General features: G+C 43.3%; 1 protein-coding gene across 1 annotated transcript in view; it reads right to left on the bottom strand.

The window, feature by feature from the left end:
* Window positions 1-18362, bottom strand: part of DNER (delta/notch like EGF repeat containing) — a 1164201-nt gene that overhangs the window by 40761 nt on the left and 1105078 nt on the right. The window contains exon 12 of the mRNA XM_085634998.1: window positions 459-705. Within this exon, the coding sequence (XP_085491124.1) occupies window positions 459-705 (247 nt within the window). The remainder of the gene's footprint in view (window positions 1-458; window positions 706-18362) is intronic.

The following is an 18362-nucleotide window of genomic DNA, read 5'->3' as shown; positions in this document are numbered from 1 at the left end:
CACAAGAGACCTTTATACAGCTGACACATCACATAAGCTTCCTGTAATTCCGATGCCTTGCCACAATATGACGACCAATATCATTGTAAACCCACCTCTCTATCCAAGTATGTTTCTTCACAGTTGCCTGGTTTGAAAGCACAATATAGGCATTTGTGATGGGGAATAAACTACAGAAACCCGAGCAGAAATGTGTATTAAAAATGAAAAAGTGAAAAAAGCAGAAATGTCAGCTGCATCCTGAGAGGTTGCAGCTGGCACTACAGAATGTAATATACAAGAATCCCACAATAACTCTCTACTAGGAAATCAGATCAATTTCATTATGGCTTTTACTGGGGCAGCTAGATCAGTGCTCAACTATTATTTTTCAGTAGCGACTCTGCCAACAGACAGAACCATAATCAATCATCTACTGAAATGCCATGTATCCTTGCCAAGCCCACACCCTGACCTACCTGGCATGTCGAATAGACGCAATGGCGCTGCTGAATTCACTGTCAATGCTTCTGCAGTTGTAGAACTCCTCATAAGAGGGCCTGGAGGAGCCCTGGTACTCGATGCGGCTGATGCGGCAGATGCCCACGATGAGAATGATGAGCATGAGGACAAAGGCCACGCAGAGCGCGCCGATGATGATGTACAGCGAGTGGCGAGGCATGTTTGTGAGGCTCTCTGCCACGTGGCCAGACTTCCACTGCAAATCTGAAAACACAAGCAGTTAGTTCGCGTTTAGTTTGCGGAATCTGCATCTTTCACACTTTCAAATATCAATTTTTAGGTAACACTTTTGTACAAAAATTTGAAATCAAAACAAAATTAGGAGTGCACGGTATAAAGACTGCTGTTCCCTGTACTTTCTCTGAAGTGCTGAGTACAAAAAAAAACAGTAGCTGATTTAGCACCAGGGCTCAGTATAATCAATCAATCAATCAGGGTTTGTTAAGCGCAGCTACTCACCCAGAAGGGTCTCAAGGCGATGGGGGTGGGGGGAAGGGAAGCACAGCTCCTATTTGTATAAGAAAATTGGTACACCGCGTCAAGAAAACACAGACTAGGGGTCGAATTAGAGTTATGTGGTAAAGAAAAACATGACATCAACTTTCTGGATGGCGTAATAAATTATGAGGACAATCTATCAGTAGACTTTCTTCCAGCATGGGGTTCATATTCACAAGCCCCTATCACCACCACGACGTCACTTTCAGTGACGTTGTGGTGGCGATAGGGGCCTCGCCCTATTTACAAGGCATTTACAAGCCACTTACAGTGGCTTAACGCTGCCTTGTGAATAGGCCCCCTTTCATGCTGTGTTTAGCGTAAAAGGGGCATGCGGCAGGTGTTGTGGTGGGCGTTCCACTGCAACACCCATTGATATTTACGCTGCCCCTATTCAAAAGGGCAGTGTAAATAGGAGCTAACGCGACACTTAAGACCATGAAAACCCTGGTCTTAAGTTGGCAATACGAGGAGAAATGCTTTATTTCGCCTCGTTTTTGCATATTCCATGTGTGCTACCTTGTGCAGCACACATGGAAAATGCAAAATGCCATGGGTTTTTTATGTACAGGAAGGTGTCCCTACCTGTACCTAAACAAACCTTTTTCTAAAAATGCCGTTTTGTAAGTTACATGTGTGCTGCATGAAGCAGCACACATGTAAGTTACAAACTGGCATTTTAGGTTTGTTTATGTGCAGGAAGGGACACCTTCCTGTACATAAACAAACCTCCCTGCTTGCAGACACCCTTGCACTCTGGTGTAAGGGTGCCTGCGTTGGCGCTAAGTTGTGAAACTTAGCACCATTGCAGGGGAAAAGCAAGGCTGCACCATGTCCTTGTGAAAATGGTGCAGGCTTGCTTTTCCAAAGTGGCTAAGAAGGCTAACGCCTCTCTCTGCCACTTCCTTGTGAATATCCCCCATAGTTTCTTATGTTGAGAAAATTCCACTGGTGGCTTCTCCACTGCTCACTTCCTCTATAAATATGAGGATTTTCCATTATCACCTTAACTATGTTGTACAAGCGTAAAACAGGATGGATGACTTCTATATACAGCGATAGAGCAGGTCTAAAATTGTGGGTTTTGCCTATAGTTTGAACCAAAACCCTTATATATATATATAAATATATATATATATATACACACATATACACACACATATATAAGTACATACATTATCTACTGGCAGTCGCCAGTAGATAGTTATAGTTAGGACCGAGTTCCCATAGGAAATCTGAAAATTTTATTTTGAATAACTTTGGCGCCGGTTGACGAATCCTCGCGAAATTTTCAAAACTAATGGGGCGCTCCGCTCAGCACCTACCCTGAAAGTCTCAGGGTGATTCGTCAAGCGGAGGCTGAGAAAAAAGGGGGGCCCCAAAACACGTTTTCCCCATGCATTTTCCCATAGGACCTTTAGTCGAAGGTACAGCCCGAACGGCTGAACAAATTTACTTGAAATTTGGCAAAGAGGTAGTCCTCAGGTCAGGCATGTGTTTTTTGCATATATGGTGTCAATCTGTTCAGTAGTTCCTGAGAAAATTGCAGTTAAAAGTCATAAATATCTATATGCGCGCACGGTGCTCGCACGGTGCGCGCACCAAATGTGCGCGAGCGTAATTCTGATTGGTGGTTAGATGTCAGTCAACATTCGAATCGGTCGAAATCAGGAAGTGTCGGACGCCATTTTCTGTATCGCAGTGAAATAGAAAGGTGGAGAACGTGAAAAGGGGGCAGGGTAGAGAGTTCCTGACCCCCTAGCCTTTGTCAGGGGGTCCCTGAAGGACCCCGAAGGGTGAAAAAAACATTTTTATTTTTTTTAAATCGCGGGGTGCGCGAACCGTGCGCGCACGGTGAAAAACCCTTAAAAAAAAAAAACATTTTAAACTGTTTATAGAAGATATTAACTATGCTGTTCAACTTTATCCAAATTAAAAAAAAAAGAGCTGAGCCATTCCATATTACAGGATACAGTCAATCTATAACTATATACATAGGTAGTTTATTGTAAAATAAATATATATAAAATATAATAATACATACATAAATTAGCATTTAAAAAACCTTACAAATTAACAAAAAAAACCATAGGTTTCACACACGTTATAGTTAGAAATTAGCATTTAAAAAACCTTGCAAATTCACTTAAAAAACCATAGGTTTCACACACGTTATAGTTAGGAATTAGCATTTAAAAAACCTTGCAAATTCACTGAAAAAACCATAGGTTTCACACATGTTATAGTTAGCTGGACATTTCACTCATAAAAAAACATTGAAATTCCCCCGTTATAGTTAGTTCAGCTAACTATAACTCGCGCGACCGCAATCCACTGCTGATGACGTCACATATTACATCACTCATGACATGGTCAGTGACATCACTCATGACATCACTGATGACATCTCAAATGACACCACTGATGACATCACTGATGACATCATCCAGTGAATATGTGTCTTTCTGAAAAATAAATATTTTTTATATATGTATATCTAAAGGTTAATGGAAGAATAAATGGGTAAATAAGTGTCTAAATGGATGTTTTTTTTTGTAAAATTAATTGTATAACTGACCTATTAACAGTATCTTAGTGAATACAGTGATGTAATATGTGACGTCATCAGCAGTGGATTGCGGTCGCGTGAGTTATAGTTAGCTGACCTAACTATAACGGGGGAATTTCAATGGTTTTTTACGAGTGAAATGTCCAGCTAACTATAACGTGTGAAACCTGTGGTTTTTTCAGTGAATTTGCAAGGATTTTTAAATGCTAATTCCTAACTATAACGTGTGTGAAACATATGGTTTTTTAAGTGAATATATATATATATATATATTACCTACTGGCGGTCGCCAGTAGGTAGTTATAGTTAGGACCCTGTTTCCATAGGAAATCCGCAACATTCTATTTTGAATAACTTTGGCGCCGGTCGACGAATCCTCGCCAAATTTTCAAAATAGGTGGGGCGCTGTGCTCCGCTCCTACCCTGAAAGTCTCGGGGGGATTCGTCAAGCGGGGGCTGAGATAAAAGGGGGGTCCCAAAACGCGTTTTTCCCATGCATTTTTCCATAGGACCTTTAGACACAGCTACAGCCCGAACGGCTGAACAGAGTTACTTGAAATATGGCAGAGAGATAGTCCTCAGGTCAAGGAAGTGCCTTTTGTAGGTTTGGTGTAAATCTGTTCAGTAGATTCTGAGAAAATAGCCTTTAAATCAATATATATATCTGAGCCAGCTTACGGTGCGCTTACGGTGCGCTTACCGTACGCGTACGGTGACGTGCGCGAGCGCGATTCTGATTGGCTGTTAGTTCTTAGTAAACATTCGAATCGTCCGAAACCAGGAAGCGGCGGCCGCCATTTTCTCTCTCGCACTCTTAAGCGGAGAGGAAAAACAAAGGCAAAAAACATGTAAAGGGACTGTTTAGACAGCTCTTTACCATCTAGCCAGGACTAATGGATTCCCACAATTACCCCAAGGTCAAAAATTCATATTATTTATTTTTACGAAAAATCGCCGATTACGCTTACCGTACGCGTATGGTAAAAAAAAAACAAAAAAAAAAAAACTCTCCCCACCCCGTGTGCAAATGGAGCCCGAAGGTCACCATATTTGCATGGCATACACTTTGATGTGTAAATTTAAAAACTTACCTTTCACAGCGAAGCGCATAATATGTCCTCCATGTGCGCACGGTGCGCGAAGCGCATCGTGCGTACATGGCCCATCCACGGCACTAACTGCGTAAAGTGGGCGCGCGGTGCGCGAATCGCACCGTGCGCGCACGGAACGAACTGCGTTAAGTGGGCGCGCACGCCACGAATGGCGCAAAGTAACTTAGCATTTAAAAAACCGTACATACGTATGTAGTAAATGTAAAAACTTACCTTTCACAGCAAAGCGCATAATATGTCCTCCATGTGCGCACGGTGCGCGAAGCGCATCGTGCGTACATGGCCCATCCACGGCACTAACTGCGTAAAGTGGGCGCGCGGTGCGCGAAGCGCACCGCGTGCTCACTGTGCGTGCACGGTGCGCGAAGCGCACCGTGCGCGCACGGAACGAACTGCGTTAAGTGGGCGCGCACGCCACAAATGGCGTAAAGTAACTTAGCATTTAAAAAACCGTACAAATTCACTGAAAAAACCATAGGTTTCACACACGTTATAGTTAGGAATTAGCATTTAAAAAACCTTGCAAATTCACTGAAAAAAACATAGGTTTCACACATGTTATAGTTAGCTGGACATTTTACTGATAAAAAACCAATGAAATTCCCCCGTTATAGTTACTGTAGGCAACTATAACTCACGCGACCGTAATCCTCTGCTGATGACATATGTGTCTTTATGAAAAAAAAATATTTGTAATATATGTATAGCTAAAATTTAATGGAAGGAGACATGGGCAAATAAGTGTCTAAATACAGTATTAGCATCAGCAGAGGATTGCGGTCGCGTGAGTTATAGTTGCCTACAGTAACTATAACGGGGGAATTTCATTGGTTTTTTATCAATAAAATGTCCAGCTAACTATAACATGTGTGAAACCTATGTTTTTTTCAGTGAATATATATATATATACACACATATATATAAATATATATATCTATATATACACACACATATATATAAATATATATATATATATATCAACTGAAGACACCACCATTAAAAGTTACTTATGGATTAGCTAACACAAAACGATAAAGCCCTGAAATCTATACAAAATGTTTCATACCAACAGAAAACCAGTCCTTCCAAGTTAGTGCCAAAGTGTGTGCAGGTTTGTCACATAGTGTCATTGCTATTAACAAATTATAACGATTTTTGTCCCCCCTTCTCTTTATAAATGGGAACTCCTGCAACAGATCTGCACAAACATGAAAATACCAAAAGTAAGCTAAATCTGCTAAGTCTGTAGGGGCAACACATGCATGACAGAGGACAAGCTGGGGTGGCAGGGGCAGCAATCTGACCTCAGAGAGCAGTCTGGAGTGGCAGGAGCAGCATATGAACCACAGAGGGCAGGCTGTGGGGCCAGGTTCAGCAAGCTGACTTAGGAGGGCATCTGGGAGGGAAGGAGCCGCACAACGGAGCATGGAGAACAAGTGGAAGGGGCAGCACCCAGAGTACCAAGGGTAGGCTGGGGGTCCAGGGCAGGAAAGTTCGCCTCAAACGTTTGGAGGGAGAGGCAGGCGCCGCACAAATAATGTTGGAATGGAGGAGGGAGGGCCATCCCAACAGACCATAGAGAGCAGGCAGGAGGTTCAGGGCCGGCACCCAGTCCACTGAGGGCAGACAGAAGGGACAGGGGCAGCAAGCTAACAATGTAGGGTGGACGAGAAGGGTAGAGTCAGCAAACTAAAAACGGAGAGCAGGCAAGAGCGACTGGGTCAGCAGACCCAGTGGCAAACCAGCTTTGTGCAGGACATAGGCAGTGCGCAGTAGAGGTTGGCCACTTATAATGTGTTTGACATAGGGCTAATGCACGACTATGTACTGCTGAAAGCCATGCCCACTCCCTTTGACCAATCTCCCATTGTGTACAGCCAAAGGCCTTGCATAGAATAGGGTTGGCCACCCACGGTGTTGGGCAAGGCCGTATGTTGTGCTCAGTGGGGTGTTGGCTGAACATGATCAAAAACGTCAGAAATTCACTGCAAAAACAAAAGATTAAAGACTCCTATATAGGTATGGTAATATGATCTTCCCTTACATTAAAAAAACCCAGAAATGAACTGAAAAACAAAGGTTAAAGTGACTCTATAGTTAGGTCCGGTAATATGATCTTAGATTATGTTTAAAAAACCCAAGAAATTCATAGAAAAAACTGAGATTAGAGTGACGTTATTGTTAGGTCACGAAGTCACCACTGAACCATTGAAATTCACCAGTTATAGTACAGTTAAATAATTATAACTTGCACCCACATCATGCACTTCATATGATCTCACATTTAACATCACTTGCAGGAAGACAACTCTTTATATAGTATACCAAAATGAGGAATACTGTGCAAAGAGTCCAGGTATCCCTTATAAGTGGACAGAGGCTTTCTCTAGCAATCCCAAAGTGCTCTCTTAGGTGGTAGTGTGGCCGAGCAGCCTTAGGCTTATCAGAGAGGAGTGTTGGACATCTAGGGGCTTATTTACAAGCCCCTTGTGGCACATTTGCGCCATGAGGCATGGTATGCAGACCCATATCCACAAGGTCACGCAAAGCCACTTTGCATGGCCTCATAGATATGTAGGGGCAGATTTATGACGACTGGCGCATCCCTGCATATCAGCAGGGATGCGCCAGTTATTATGCGCCACAGCTGCGCCACCATGGATGCGCCGCATTTATAATGCGGCGCACCATGGGGCAAAAACGGCACAGATGCGTGACGCATCTGTGCCGAAAAGTGGCGCATTGCTGGAGTTGCGTCGCAAGCGTGACGCAGCTCCAGCAATGATCTGGGGGGCCCTATCTTTACAATGCTGCGTCAAGGGTTTTGACGCAGCATGGGCCTAAAAGTGACTGAGTGAAATCTTGTAGATTTCACTCAGCCACTTTTAGGAGGCGTTCCTGCGCCGGAACGCCCCTACCTGTCCTGGAACGCCTACATGTGGCGCAGGGCTTTACAACGTGACGCATCTCCCAGATGCGTCACGTTGTAAATACCCCGCACCATGGCGCAGGATTTGCGCCGCTGCTGCGTCACAAAAGTGACGCAACGGCGGCGCAAAAGTGGCGCAAGTGCAACATAAATCTGCCCCGTAGTAAGGCAAAGCAGCGCAAGTCATTGCCTTGGCTTACTTTGAGTCTAAGAGGCATTCCATGGGCATTGCGGTGGGTGTTCCCATGCAACGGCCATGGATTTTGACACATTCCCAAATTTACAACATGGCATAAATCTGGGAATGTGTCAAAACCATGTAGTCGTAATGAGGAGAAATGTTTTCATTTTTCCTAGCTTTTTCCTCTTTCTATTTGTGCTGCATTCTGCAGCAAGGATGCCTGAGTTGGCGCAAGGCTGCAAAATGTGCACCGGCACTGGCTGAAAGGACAGGAATGCACTGTATCTTGTTAATACGGTGCATTGCTGCCCTTTCAAATTGGTGTTGGGTAGCACACAAAGAAGCCTTGCAGCTCTGCCCTATGCCAATTTCTTGTAAATATGCCCCTTGCTGGGTACACACAGTCAATAAATGGTACACGTGACTCAATAAGGACATTCACACCAATTTATAAAAATAACAAGAATATATATATTTAGGCACCAAAGTCATCATGATCAGGTAAGTATGTTTCGAGTTAGAAATATTTAGTTTCAAAAAAGTTTACAAAGTGTAATTTCTGAAGCTGTTATATTACCCTATGGAGGAAAGGCATATATTGCATACAGATACTTCACAGAAACATACAGGACCAGTGTTTCAGACTTAAGGTGAGTATGGGGCAGCATCCAAGGCAGCAACAACAGGTCACCTCGGGCAACACTAGGGAGGCCGGTGCAGAGGTACATTACAGTGTCGGGTGCCCAGTTGAAGTCAATAGGGATCGGTGCAGTTAAAAAGACGTTGCAGGTTTGGACTGGGGCGCCAGTCCGGCTGAACCAACAAGGGGGCTCAGGTCTCACAATGCTTAGGAACTTGGGGACACCTTTGGTCTTCTTCTCCTCGGGCCGGAGCGGCCTGGTGCAAAGGTGTCCTGTGGCATCGGGTTTCTGTCACTGGAGACACTTGCAATAGAGGGAGCTTGCACAAAGAGGCTGCAGGCGACATTGGGAAATCCACAGTTGGCAAGCCCAAGGTGGGCTTCAGCTCTCTTGGATCTGGGGACCACACTGGCACCGCTGGTCCACTTCAACGTAGGCTAGTTGCACGGGTGCAGTGGTGATTTTCGGTTTCAGGTTTTTGCTTTTTGCAGCTCTCCTGGGGTGCCTGCAGGTGAGTATCTCCGCTACTCCACAGGAGTTCCCGAGTCTTGGGTGAAGGCTGGAAGTCCTCCCAGGCTTTTGGAGGCACAGGCAGCTGAAGGAGAGTTGTCATTGGCGCAATTGCCAAGGACAGCAGAAAGGCCAGCAGGGTTGGCGCCCTATCATTTGCTGTGCTTCTATTCTTGCTTCCTGGTGCCAGAAGCTCCCCTAAACACTAGATTTAGGGTTGTTAGGGGAGTGTAGGGTGGTAGCCAATGGGCTATTTACCAATGGGGTCACTGTGGGAAGTGGGTATAACCCTGTTCCAGAGTTCCACATTCTGCCATCACAAAGAAGGCAGACTTTTTAAATGTTGTGCCCACATCAGGTAGCCCACATTAGGGGTGGAACTTGCCAAAGGGTGAACACGCCTCTCTGACTACTCATTTTCCCACCTGTCTGGGTGCCAAATCGGCCCTGGTCAGGGGGGTGGCATCACCTCTGAGGGAAAACAGATTTGCATACCAAAGGCGGTGGGCTCTTTGAAGCTCCCTGCCTTTGAATGATGATTTAAGGTCATCCTGCTGTAGGGGGCTTAAAACACCCTCTGCCGGAGTAGGCTTTGCTCCTGACCACCTGAGACTGTGGGCCCCTCACCCGGTCAGAAACTCGTCTGTGGTGGCAGGCTGGTCAGAACCAGTCACCCAGCACACTAGTAGCTGGTAGGTTTTCAGGGGACACCTCTAAGGTGCGCTCTGGGTGCATGTTTTAATACATCCATCACTAGAATCAGTCTAGGTTTATTAATACAAGATGTTTGATACCAAATATGGTTTGAGTGAAGCCATCATGCAGCTGTCGAACTTGTTTTCGACCAATGCCCAGCACAAATACTTAAAATGGCTTCCCTGGTCACTTGTATTTGCAGTAATTGATTTCGCTAGCACAGGGGCATAGCTTCTCATGCAGATATGTCCACATATGTAGTATAATGCACCCTGCCTTAGGGCTGTAAGGCCTGCTGTTGGGGCGACCGATCTATACTGCATGCAGTGTCTTCAGGCATGGCACACAGGGCTATGTATTTGTTCATCAAAAGTGGCAAAATGCACACCAAGTTTCATACTTATACATTTTTGAAATACTCAAAGGCTTTATGGTGCAGCGTGCAACCCTGGAGCGTGCTCCATGCATGTGCGTGGAGTTAATTGAATATAGAGTGGAGCTTCGTCAGGTCCCAAACCAGGATGCAAAGCGTAAAGTAAGTTCACAAAAAACCGAGTTCCAACATTTTTTTCATTATTACATTTCCAACAATTTTTTCATTATTAAATCCTTCTATTTCCACTTGTTATCAGTAATCCATTTTAATCCGATGTCTTCATTCTGAATATTTAATCAACAAGTTCAACAAATAAATAACATATCAATAAGACACATGTTGTAGTTTTTTTTATTTTCACAATGAATTCAATGGGCGCACACATGATTTTTTAGTTATTGGCTGCATGACAGTGAAGGTCAGATTACACTTTTGGAGGGGTGCATTAAGTAATAATAATGCAAATGAGTCTGGGATGGGGAATAGTTATTGACATGGTATTTGTTTAATTCGCAATTACCCCAGAAGAAGGGCAGTCCCTGCCCGAAATGCATTGGGTCATATAGACTGTTGTGCTATGAGGAATAGTGAATCCCCATGTGTCTAGAAGAAAAGCTTGGATAGGCATTTGTTGAACTTGTTGATGAAATATTCAGAATGAAGAAGTTGGATTAAAATGGATTACTGATAATGGGAGGAAATAAAAGGAATTAATAATGAAAGAATTGTTGCAACTTAGTTGTTCGTGAACTCACTTTACGCTGTGCATCCTGGGTTGGGACCTGACGAGGCTCCAATCTATATTTAAGTAACTCTATGCGCATGGATGGAGCGCGCTCCAGGGTTGGACGCTGCAACATAAAGCCTTTGAGCATTTCAAGTGTGAAACTTGGTGTGCATTCTGCCACTTTAGATGAACAGATACATATTCTTTTCCGTCCACCGGTCAGTTTGCACCCGCAGATTAAGCATGTGAAGGAACATTGTCAAGGAAATAGTTAATGGGGAAGATGGAGGTTCACCTTTCTGGCACAGTTGGACGCACAAAGAACATCAGCAGGCTTCTTACCCACACAGTCGATTCATCTGTAGCATTTGCATAATGGTTTTATCATCACGTTATTGTTTGAGTTCTATGTGTGGATATTTTTGTGTAAATGATCAAGATTTCGAAGATGGCATTTTGATGAATTTTGTGTTCAGATACGTTCTGCATTTTTAATATGTTTTATTATCTCTGGTTTGTGGGGGCACGTAATAATCACAGTATTTTGTTTAGTTCTTTGGCTTTTGGTGTCATGTGTTTTGGTCTAATCACGTGGTAGTATTTAAATACACTTGAGACGTTTATGTTGGTTTAACTAGCACATTTACTTGGGCGTTTGATAAGCTTTGGTGTGTATTTGGATGTAGGTAAATGAGTTTTCTAAGTGTTTCTTTGAAATATGATTTGCTACAACAGGTTTCTTTTTCTGGGGGACAACAGGGGTTTAGTTTTGAGCAATGGTTTTTCTGACACGGAGCGTGTTGACTCGATATGTAAGCCAAGACACATGTTGTCGTTTTATTTTATTTTATTTTCACAATGAATTCAATGGGCGCACACATGGTGGTTCGGTTTTTTAGTTATTGGCTGCATAACACTGAGGGTCAGATTGCACTTGTGGAGGGGTGCATAAAGTAACAATACTGCAGATAAGTCTAGGATGGGGAATGGTTATTGATATGTTATTTGTTTAATTTGCAGTAACCCCTGAAGAAGGGCAGTCACCACCCGAAATGCATTGGGTCACATAGACTAGGTCGCGCTATAAGGAATGGTGAATCCTCATGTGTCTAGAAGAAAAGCCTGGATAGGCATTTTTTATGTTGTTGATGAAATATTCAGAATGTAGATGCAGACTGCCGTTGCAGGGTGCACCAACACATGCACCCTGCAACGGCAGTCTGCATGAGTTAGATGAGGGGTCCCTTAGGAAGGCACAATACATGCTGCAGCGGTTAGGGACCCTCTTTAGTACCCCTTCCCTAGGTACCTGGAGTACCATTTACTAGGGACTTACAGGGGTGCCAATGGTATTGCCAATTAGGGGAACAATTGTACAGTTTAGGGAAAGAGATCTGGCACTGAGGACCTAGTCCGCAGGACCCCCAGTGCACTTCTTGTCAAAATTGCATCAAATAGCAGACAAAAGATGGGAGTGACCATGACAAAAAGGGGCACTTTTGTACACCACTCACGACATTGTGGTGATGAAACTGTGAAATATACATTTTGGGTACTCAAGTACCTTTCTCATGAAACAAAGAAAAGTAGCCATTTTATGGTGGAGTCCTTAAAAAGAATACAGATTCATCCCAAACATTTGACAACTGTTTGAATTCAGGAAACTATTGTGGTGTTCAGGTGTCCATTGCCTACCCAAGCATGATTGGCGGTATGAACAAAAGAGTCAACAGAACAAAGGGGCGATGGTGGAAGACTGTGGATGAGAGTTCTGATAAGAACAGAATTTTGCAACAAGCTCAATTGATTTCCAATGACAAAGAGTCATCTTGGCTACAGCAGTTGGGAGCAAGTCGCTTTCAAGTAAGTCTGAGGTTTTAAAGTCTGAAAACATTTATTCACATTTTCCAAAGCTTTGGATTATATGGAAGCTCCCAACTTAGAAAAGAAGTTCTCCAAAGGTTTAGTAAAATATTCAAAGGTGTTTGGAAAATTCAGATTTAGGTACCATTTTAGGATGCTCTTTCAATGAGTTGGCAGGGAAGAATCTCTGAAGGAAAACCAAACATGAGGGTATTAAGCATATAGTAAAAGTTTGTGAGGTGAAAAAAATTGAATAATAAGTAGCTCAAAAGTAGAAGATATTGCCAAAAGATCCTAAATAACCCCAACAGAATGCAGGAGATATGCATATTTATACCTAAAGGAATCCCTTTCATTATTGCAAGAATCCAGATAAGATAAAATAATTCTTTGATCAAGACTAAAGAGAAATGTTCTTGTGGGCAGAATTGTAATCTTCACTATGGCTATCATTGCATCTCATACAGCGACACTAGATATTTTTTTACAGGCTTCATCATCTTTCTCCAGTTATGTGTCTTCCCTCAAAGAGACCTTTTGGAAGGTGCTGAACGTGGCTGCCTTAACATGTTTAACCTTCCGGGCCTCCCGACCATATCCAACATAGTAGACTAAAATATCCTTCTATACATCCTCCTCTCAATAGTTTATATCTCTGACAATTTCAACAAATGGCTAAAGTCCCTCCTCTCAGATTGCATCCAAAATGTGGCACTGGGAAACCACACATTCCTTTCCCATATGGAGGCACTTAAGGCTTCTTCCTCTCGGATCCCATATATGTGAGTCTTCAAGCCGTGCAACCCCGGCTGTTAAGGAAGCTAAAACTCAACAAATTCAAACCCAGTCCTTGGTCCATATCGCCCAGTAAAACAAATAAGCTTGCCCTACCTCCTATACAATTTGTATTTTTTCTAAAGTTCCCAATCAATGGAAAGGTAAGAAATCAAAAGGTAATATGGGATGGTTGCTTCAGACGCAGCTTCCATATAGATAGCTCAAGTAGTAAAATCAGCTTTCCACAAAATGAACCATTCGGGAAAGATACCCCGGACTTTGAATCCTCTACAAAATGACTTCCTGGTTGTTTCCTCATCAGTGCATCCATGGCTGGATTATAGCTACACTGATGTGCTGCTGTGCGCAGCCTAGTAATTGCCCACAAATAGCATGACACAGCAGTGACTCTGCATGGATCTGTGCTGACCTGGGGTAGACCTTATAATATTAGTGGATATTCATAGATAGGTCAATAGGGTTCACTGGAAGATTTGTAGTAATTTCACTGTATTGTACATATAGGTGAAATCTGTGTTAGAGTGCAGTTTTGCTCCACTTAGACCTACACAGACCAAAAACATGTCAAACTGGGGTAAACATGCACACAGAGTTTGATTATGCCGGATCCAATGCAAGCCTACAATTACATCTTATGGAATGTCAAGAATTGACATATTTCTCTGGCTCAACTCATAAACCGATTCTAGGCCTTTGTTCCACCAGCTGGACCAAGGTAATTATCCTGCTCCCCAGCAGAGGTAACAAAGGCCTCCCTGCACAAATGGAGCAGTTAACAGTGATTGACCCAGCTCCTCGGACAGGAAAGAGGCATGGGGGAAATCGGCATCTGATAATTAGCCGTCACACTGCATCTGGCCAGGGACAGGTTAGATCCACTGAACTAGGAGGAAGCCTAGACATCTGTAGCCAAATGGAAGGGGCTCCCATTTGAATGCTTGGTGGGACGGGATCTGTTAATAATGTTAGCTAGGGGTGGAACTGAGGTCTTCAGAGGAGTTCTTCACAGTGGAGTTCTTAACAGAAAACCCTTTACTGCACCATTTTTAATTGTCCCAAAATGTTGAGAAAGAGGGTTGGGACAGATGTGGAGGGATGATGTGGCACCCTAGGATTGGCCAGGAAAGACTGGTATCTTGAACTTTCCGCCACTACTTAAAAACCCTTGCTCACTAATCTTGGATGGCAATGGTAGTAGAGAAATAGATAGCTGGAAGGAGGAGCCATCTGATGTCCTGCTAAGGACTTTGTCTCGAGCTAAATGGGTCTGTACAAGGCCAGTGGAGCTGGCCCCCTAATGCCTCCTAAGTACCAGCTGCCGAAGATCTGTACTCCTCACCCATCCCAGGTGCTCTGAAAGACAGCAGCAGGGGCTGTGCAAAATGTCCCCATCAGAAGGAGAGGCACACCAGGAGCCAGGACACGAGGAGATTAGTGCAGGGAGCCAGCAAATCCAGTAACCTGCCAAGTACCCACTTTAGAGGCAAGGGGGCCTATTGAAAATGCTACGGGTTGATGGAGCTCGCCATCAGGAGCAAAACAAGGCAAAACTCATGAAGATCGAGCTACTGGTGCCAGAATTTTGTCTCTTTGAAGGTCTCCTGTTCTAAACAAAAGACATGAGAAAACAGGTGCATAGCGATCCGCCACTATGTCTCAAACCTACCCCTGACCTGGGTCAGGGCCCAGCGGTCAGCATAGGATTAATTAATATTATCTTGGAAGAGCAGGATTGCTTGAATCCAGAATTGCTACAAGTTCCCCATCTCCACAGGGGCTGGTGCACCTTTTCAAGCCCTAGGGCCCCAACCCTGAGGCCCAGAACTGCTAGGCAAGACATCAATGGAGATTCGGCCGGTGCAATAAGGCCTCAACCCATCTGCAAGGATGCAGGCGGTAGATGCACATGCCAGCTCCTGTGCCAACAGTGAATACTGTCAGCCTGGCGGGAAGCCAACAGAGCAGCACAAGAGTGGTTTCCCTCCGCTGCCTCCACATTATTTGATACTTTTCAGAAAAAGAGCCACCACTAACCATCAATCAGTGAAGTTACTTAAGTATACAAAGGATTCAGAGTGTACATGTGCTTTATTTTATCAAGAAAAATACTTTTTATTTTTTTATAAATATAGTCACCAACACATAAACCAGATCAAGTTGGAGCTCAGTGTTATACATCCAGCACTTTGAAAAACATTTTTCATAACTTAAACTGCCCAATTAACAACTTTTTAGGACAAAGAGTGGTGGGCTTTGGAATTTGCTGAGGCTTGAAACAATGTGCCAGTTATTTTAAATTGCTTATTTTTTCCCAAAATCGGCAATTCCATTAAACGCTGTTACATGGACCAAACAATTCAATTCATTTTTTGCTTTAGGTGAAAGGAAATGGTCTCTAGGGATATATCATGCCCGTTTTTATGCTCATTTCTGGGATATTGTCTTTCCTGGAGTTTATTAAGTAATATTGTTGCATCACTAAAGCAGTCTTCCTTTTTTGAAAACGTTCTCCAGATATGCAGAGACTGACTATATGGATGTATGGAAGGTTGTCTTTTAGAGTTTTCTGGAAAGGTGTTTCTATAATTTTCTTTAGTTTACAAGGTTTTGTAAAGCTATCCTCCTTTATGTTTAGTTGTGAGGTCTTCAAAGTTGATCTCCTTCCAACTCACAGACATTGAAAATTGTATATCTGGATATCTATGGTTTAACTATTCCAAGAATACATTTTTTTCTTTACCATCAGCATCATAACATTATTTTGATCACAAAGATATTAAAAAGTACATGGAGAAGCCACTTAAAATATTGGTAAACAATAAGAGTCATATAAAAATACATCTCTTTCATATATAACATTAAAATGTAATAAAAAATTATTATACAATGCAATTTGAGAGTTTGATCCATAGAGCTAACAGAACTTTTGCTAAAAAAAAACTATTACTCTACTGGTGTCTACAGAAAGAATTCTGAGCATGTCGAGATAGTGGCCAGGAACGACAAGCCTACACAAAGGGGTTATCCACTTGCCCCTTAAGTTCTTGTAATGTGATGTGGGCAGAACAATTAACAGATGGACTAGGGATTCAGGGCTTCCTTTACAAGCTGGACATTTATTATCAGGAAATGCCTTAGTTTGCCCCTTACTACAGAACAATTTAGTGGGAAGGGTCTTATATCTGAATTGGAGAAATAGTTTATGTGCAAGAGGTGGTACAATTTCATCGATTGTTTCCTCAAACAGCGGGAGGGGTTTAAAATTCATAAACTCCTGGGACAGAGAACCCACAGAATTTGTCACATCGTTCACCAGGGAAGAATCCCCATAGAAGGTTTTGACCCTACCCTTCGGAATTGAACATAGCTCCTCCGGTCTTGACCAATGAATGAAGGAATATTTATAGAGCGCATGGTTACCCGGAGGCATCCCAGCGCTGACAGGCACTCGGTAAGGAACGAAAGACCTACTGAAAGAGGAAGGTTTTCACCAATTTTCTGAACGTGAGATGATCTGGTTCAGAACGTAAGTGTAGTGGAATACTGTTCCACAATTTGGCCCCATTATATGAAAACATTCGACCTCCACTGCGAGCACGTTTGATCTTAGGCTCACCTATTAAACCTTTTCTCCCTGACCTGAGTTTACGATTGGGGACATATCGTTGATTCCAAGAACGGATCAGGGGCAGGCCCCTTCCTGCCAAGGATTTATGAATAATGCAAAGTGCTTTAAATTGTAATCTTTGCTGGACAGGAAGCCAGTGAAGAATATCAAGGGCCGGCTTAGCCGAGGACTGTTTAGGCATGTTCATCAGCATGAGAGCTGCACAGTTCTGTACAATTTGAAGTCTTTTAATCGTTGCCAAAGGGACTCCAAGGTAGATCGCACTGGCGTAATCCAGCCGCTACAGTACAATAGCTTGTACAAGTGAACGTCTTGCTGGAAAAGGCAGTACCTTTCTGAATCTTCTGAGCAATCCGTAACAGTTTGCTGCTACTTTACGCGATTGTTCTTTAAAATCTAAGTTACAATCCATCCAAACTCCTAGGCTCTTAACACGACTCTTTGGGACCGGGGGGACACCCAAGCAATTGGGCCACAGACGGTCAATATTAGAGGGAGCGGATTTCCCAAAGAGCATAAGCTCAGTTTTGGATCCATTGAGCTTCAAAAAGGAGCTGCTCATCCAGTCAAAGACCTTCTGAAGGCAAGTTGCCAGATCAGGGTCTAAATGATTTGGTTGTTTTAAGGAGACAATCAATTGAGTATCGTCAGCATAGGAAACCACCTGTATCCCAAATGGGAGGATGGTTTCTGACAGCGAACTCGTATAAACATTAGACATCGTGGGGCTCAGGGAGGATCCATCCCCTCGGTAATGGGCATCCCCAATTTCCTCAACAGTTCTCTCAGGGTACTAAACCAGGGAATTGTAATTACCTGTAGCTGTATCAGAAGATCTCGTAATTGCCACTCGATAGGGGGTGAGCTCCTCAATTGTCCATAGGTGATGCCAAAACATTAAAAACTTGCAGTCAAGCTTGTGGGCCAGTTTTCTTTGGGCCAGATCAAGGAAAATTGGGATCAGGGGAGTGCTGGCTGGTAGATTAAAAAGAGATCTTATAAAGCGATGTTCGGTGACAGTCAGACAAACAGTGTTCCAATACGCCACAATTCTGCTCCATATAAAACTCTTCCTAAGGCTTTGATGTTATATATTTATAATGCTGGACCCAATTTTCTAGACACCATGTTTTTATGGATCTTGCTTATGTGGGCAGTCTGCTGTATCAAGGACAACTGTGGTTTCTCTATATGGGGTACCCAGCATAGATTTGGTGTTAGACGGATCCCAAATAATCGAAGACAGAGACTAGTTCTATTGTACTGTCTCCTACATGCATACATCTCTTAGAGGGCTTCAAAGTCCTCATAGCAAATATCATGTACTTCATTT

The sequence above is a fragment of the Triturus cristatus genome, chromosome 11 (genome assembly GCF_964204655.1).
Source record: "Triturus cristatus chromosome 11, aTriCri1.1, whole genome shotgun sequence".
Classification (NCBI taxonomy): domain Eukaryota; kingdom Metazoa; phylum Chordata; class Amphibia; order Caudata; family Salamandridae; genus Triturus; species Triturus cristatus.
The sequence above is the reverse complement of the archived record's forward strand: the minus strand, read 5'-3'. Positions and strand labels throughout refer to the sequence as shown.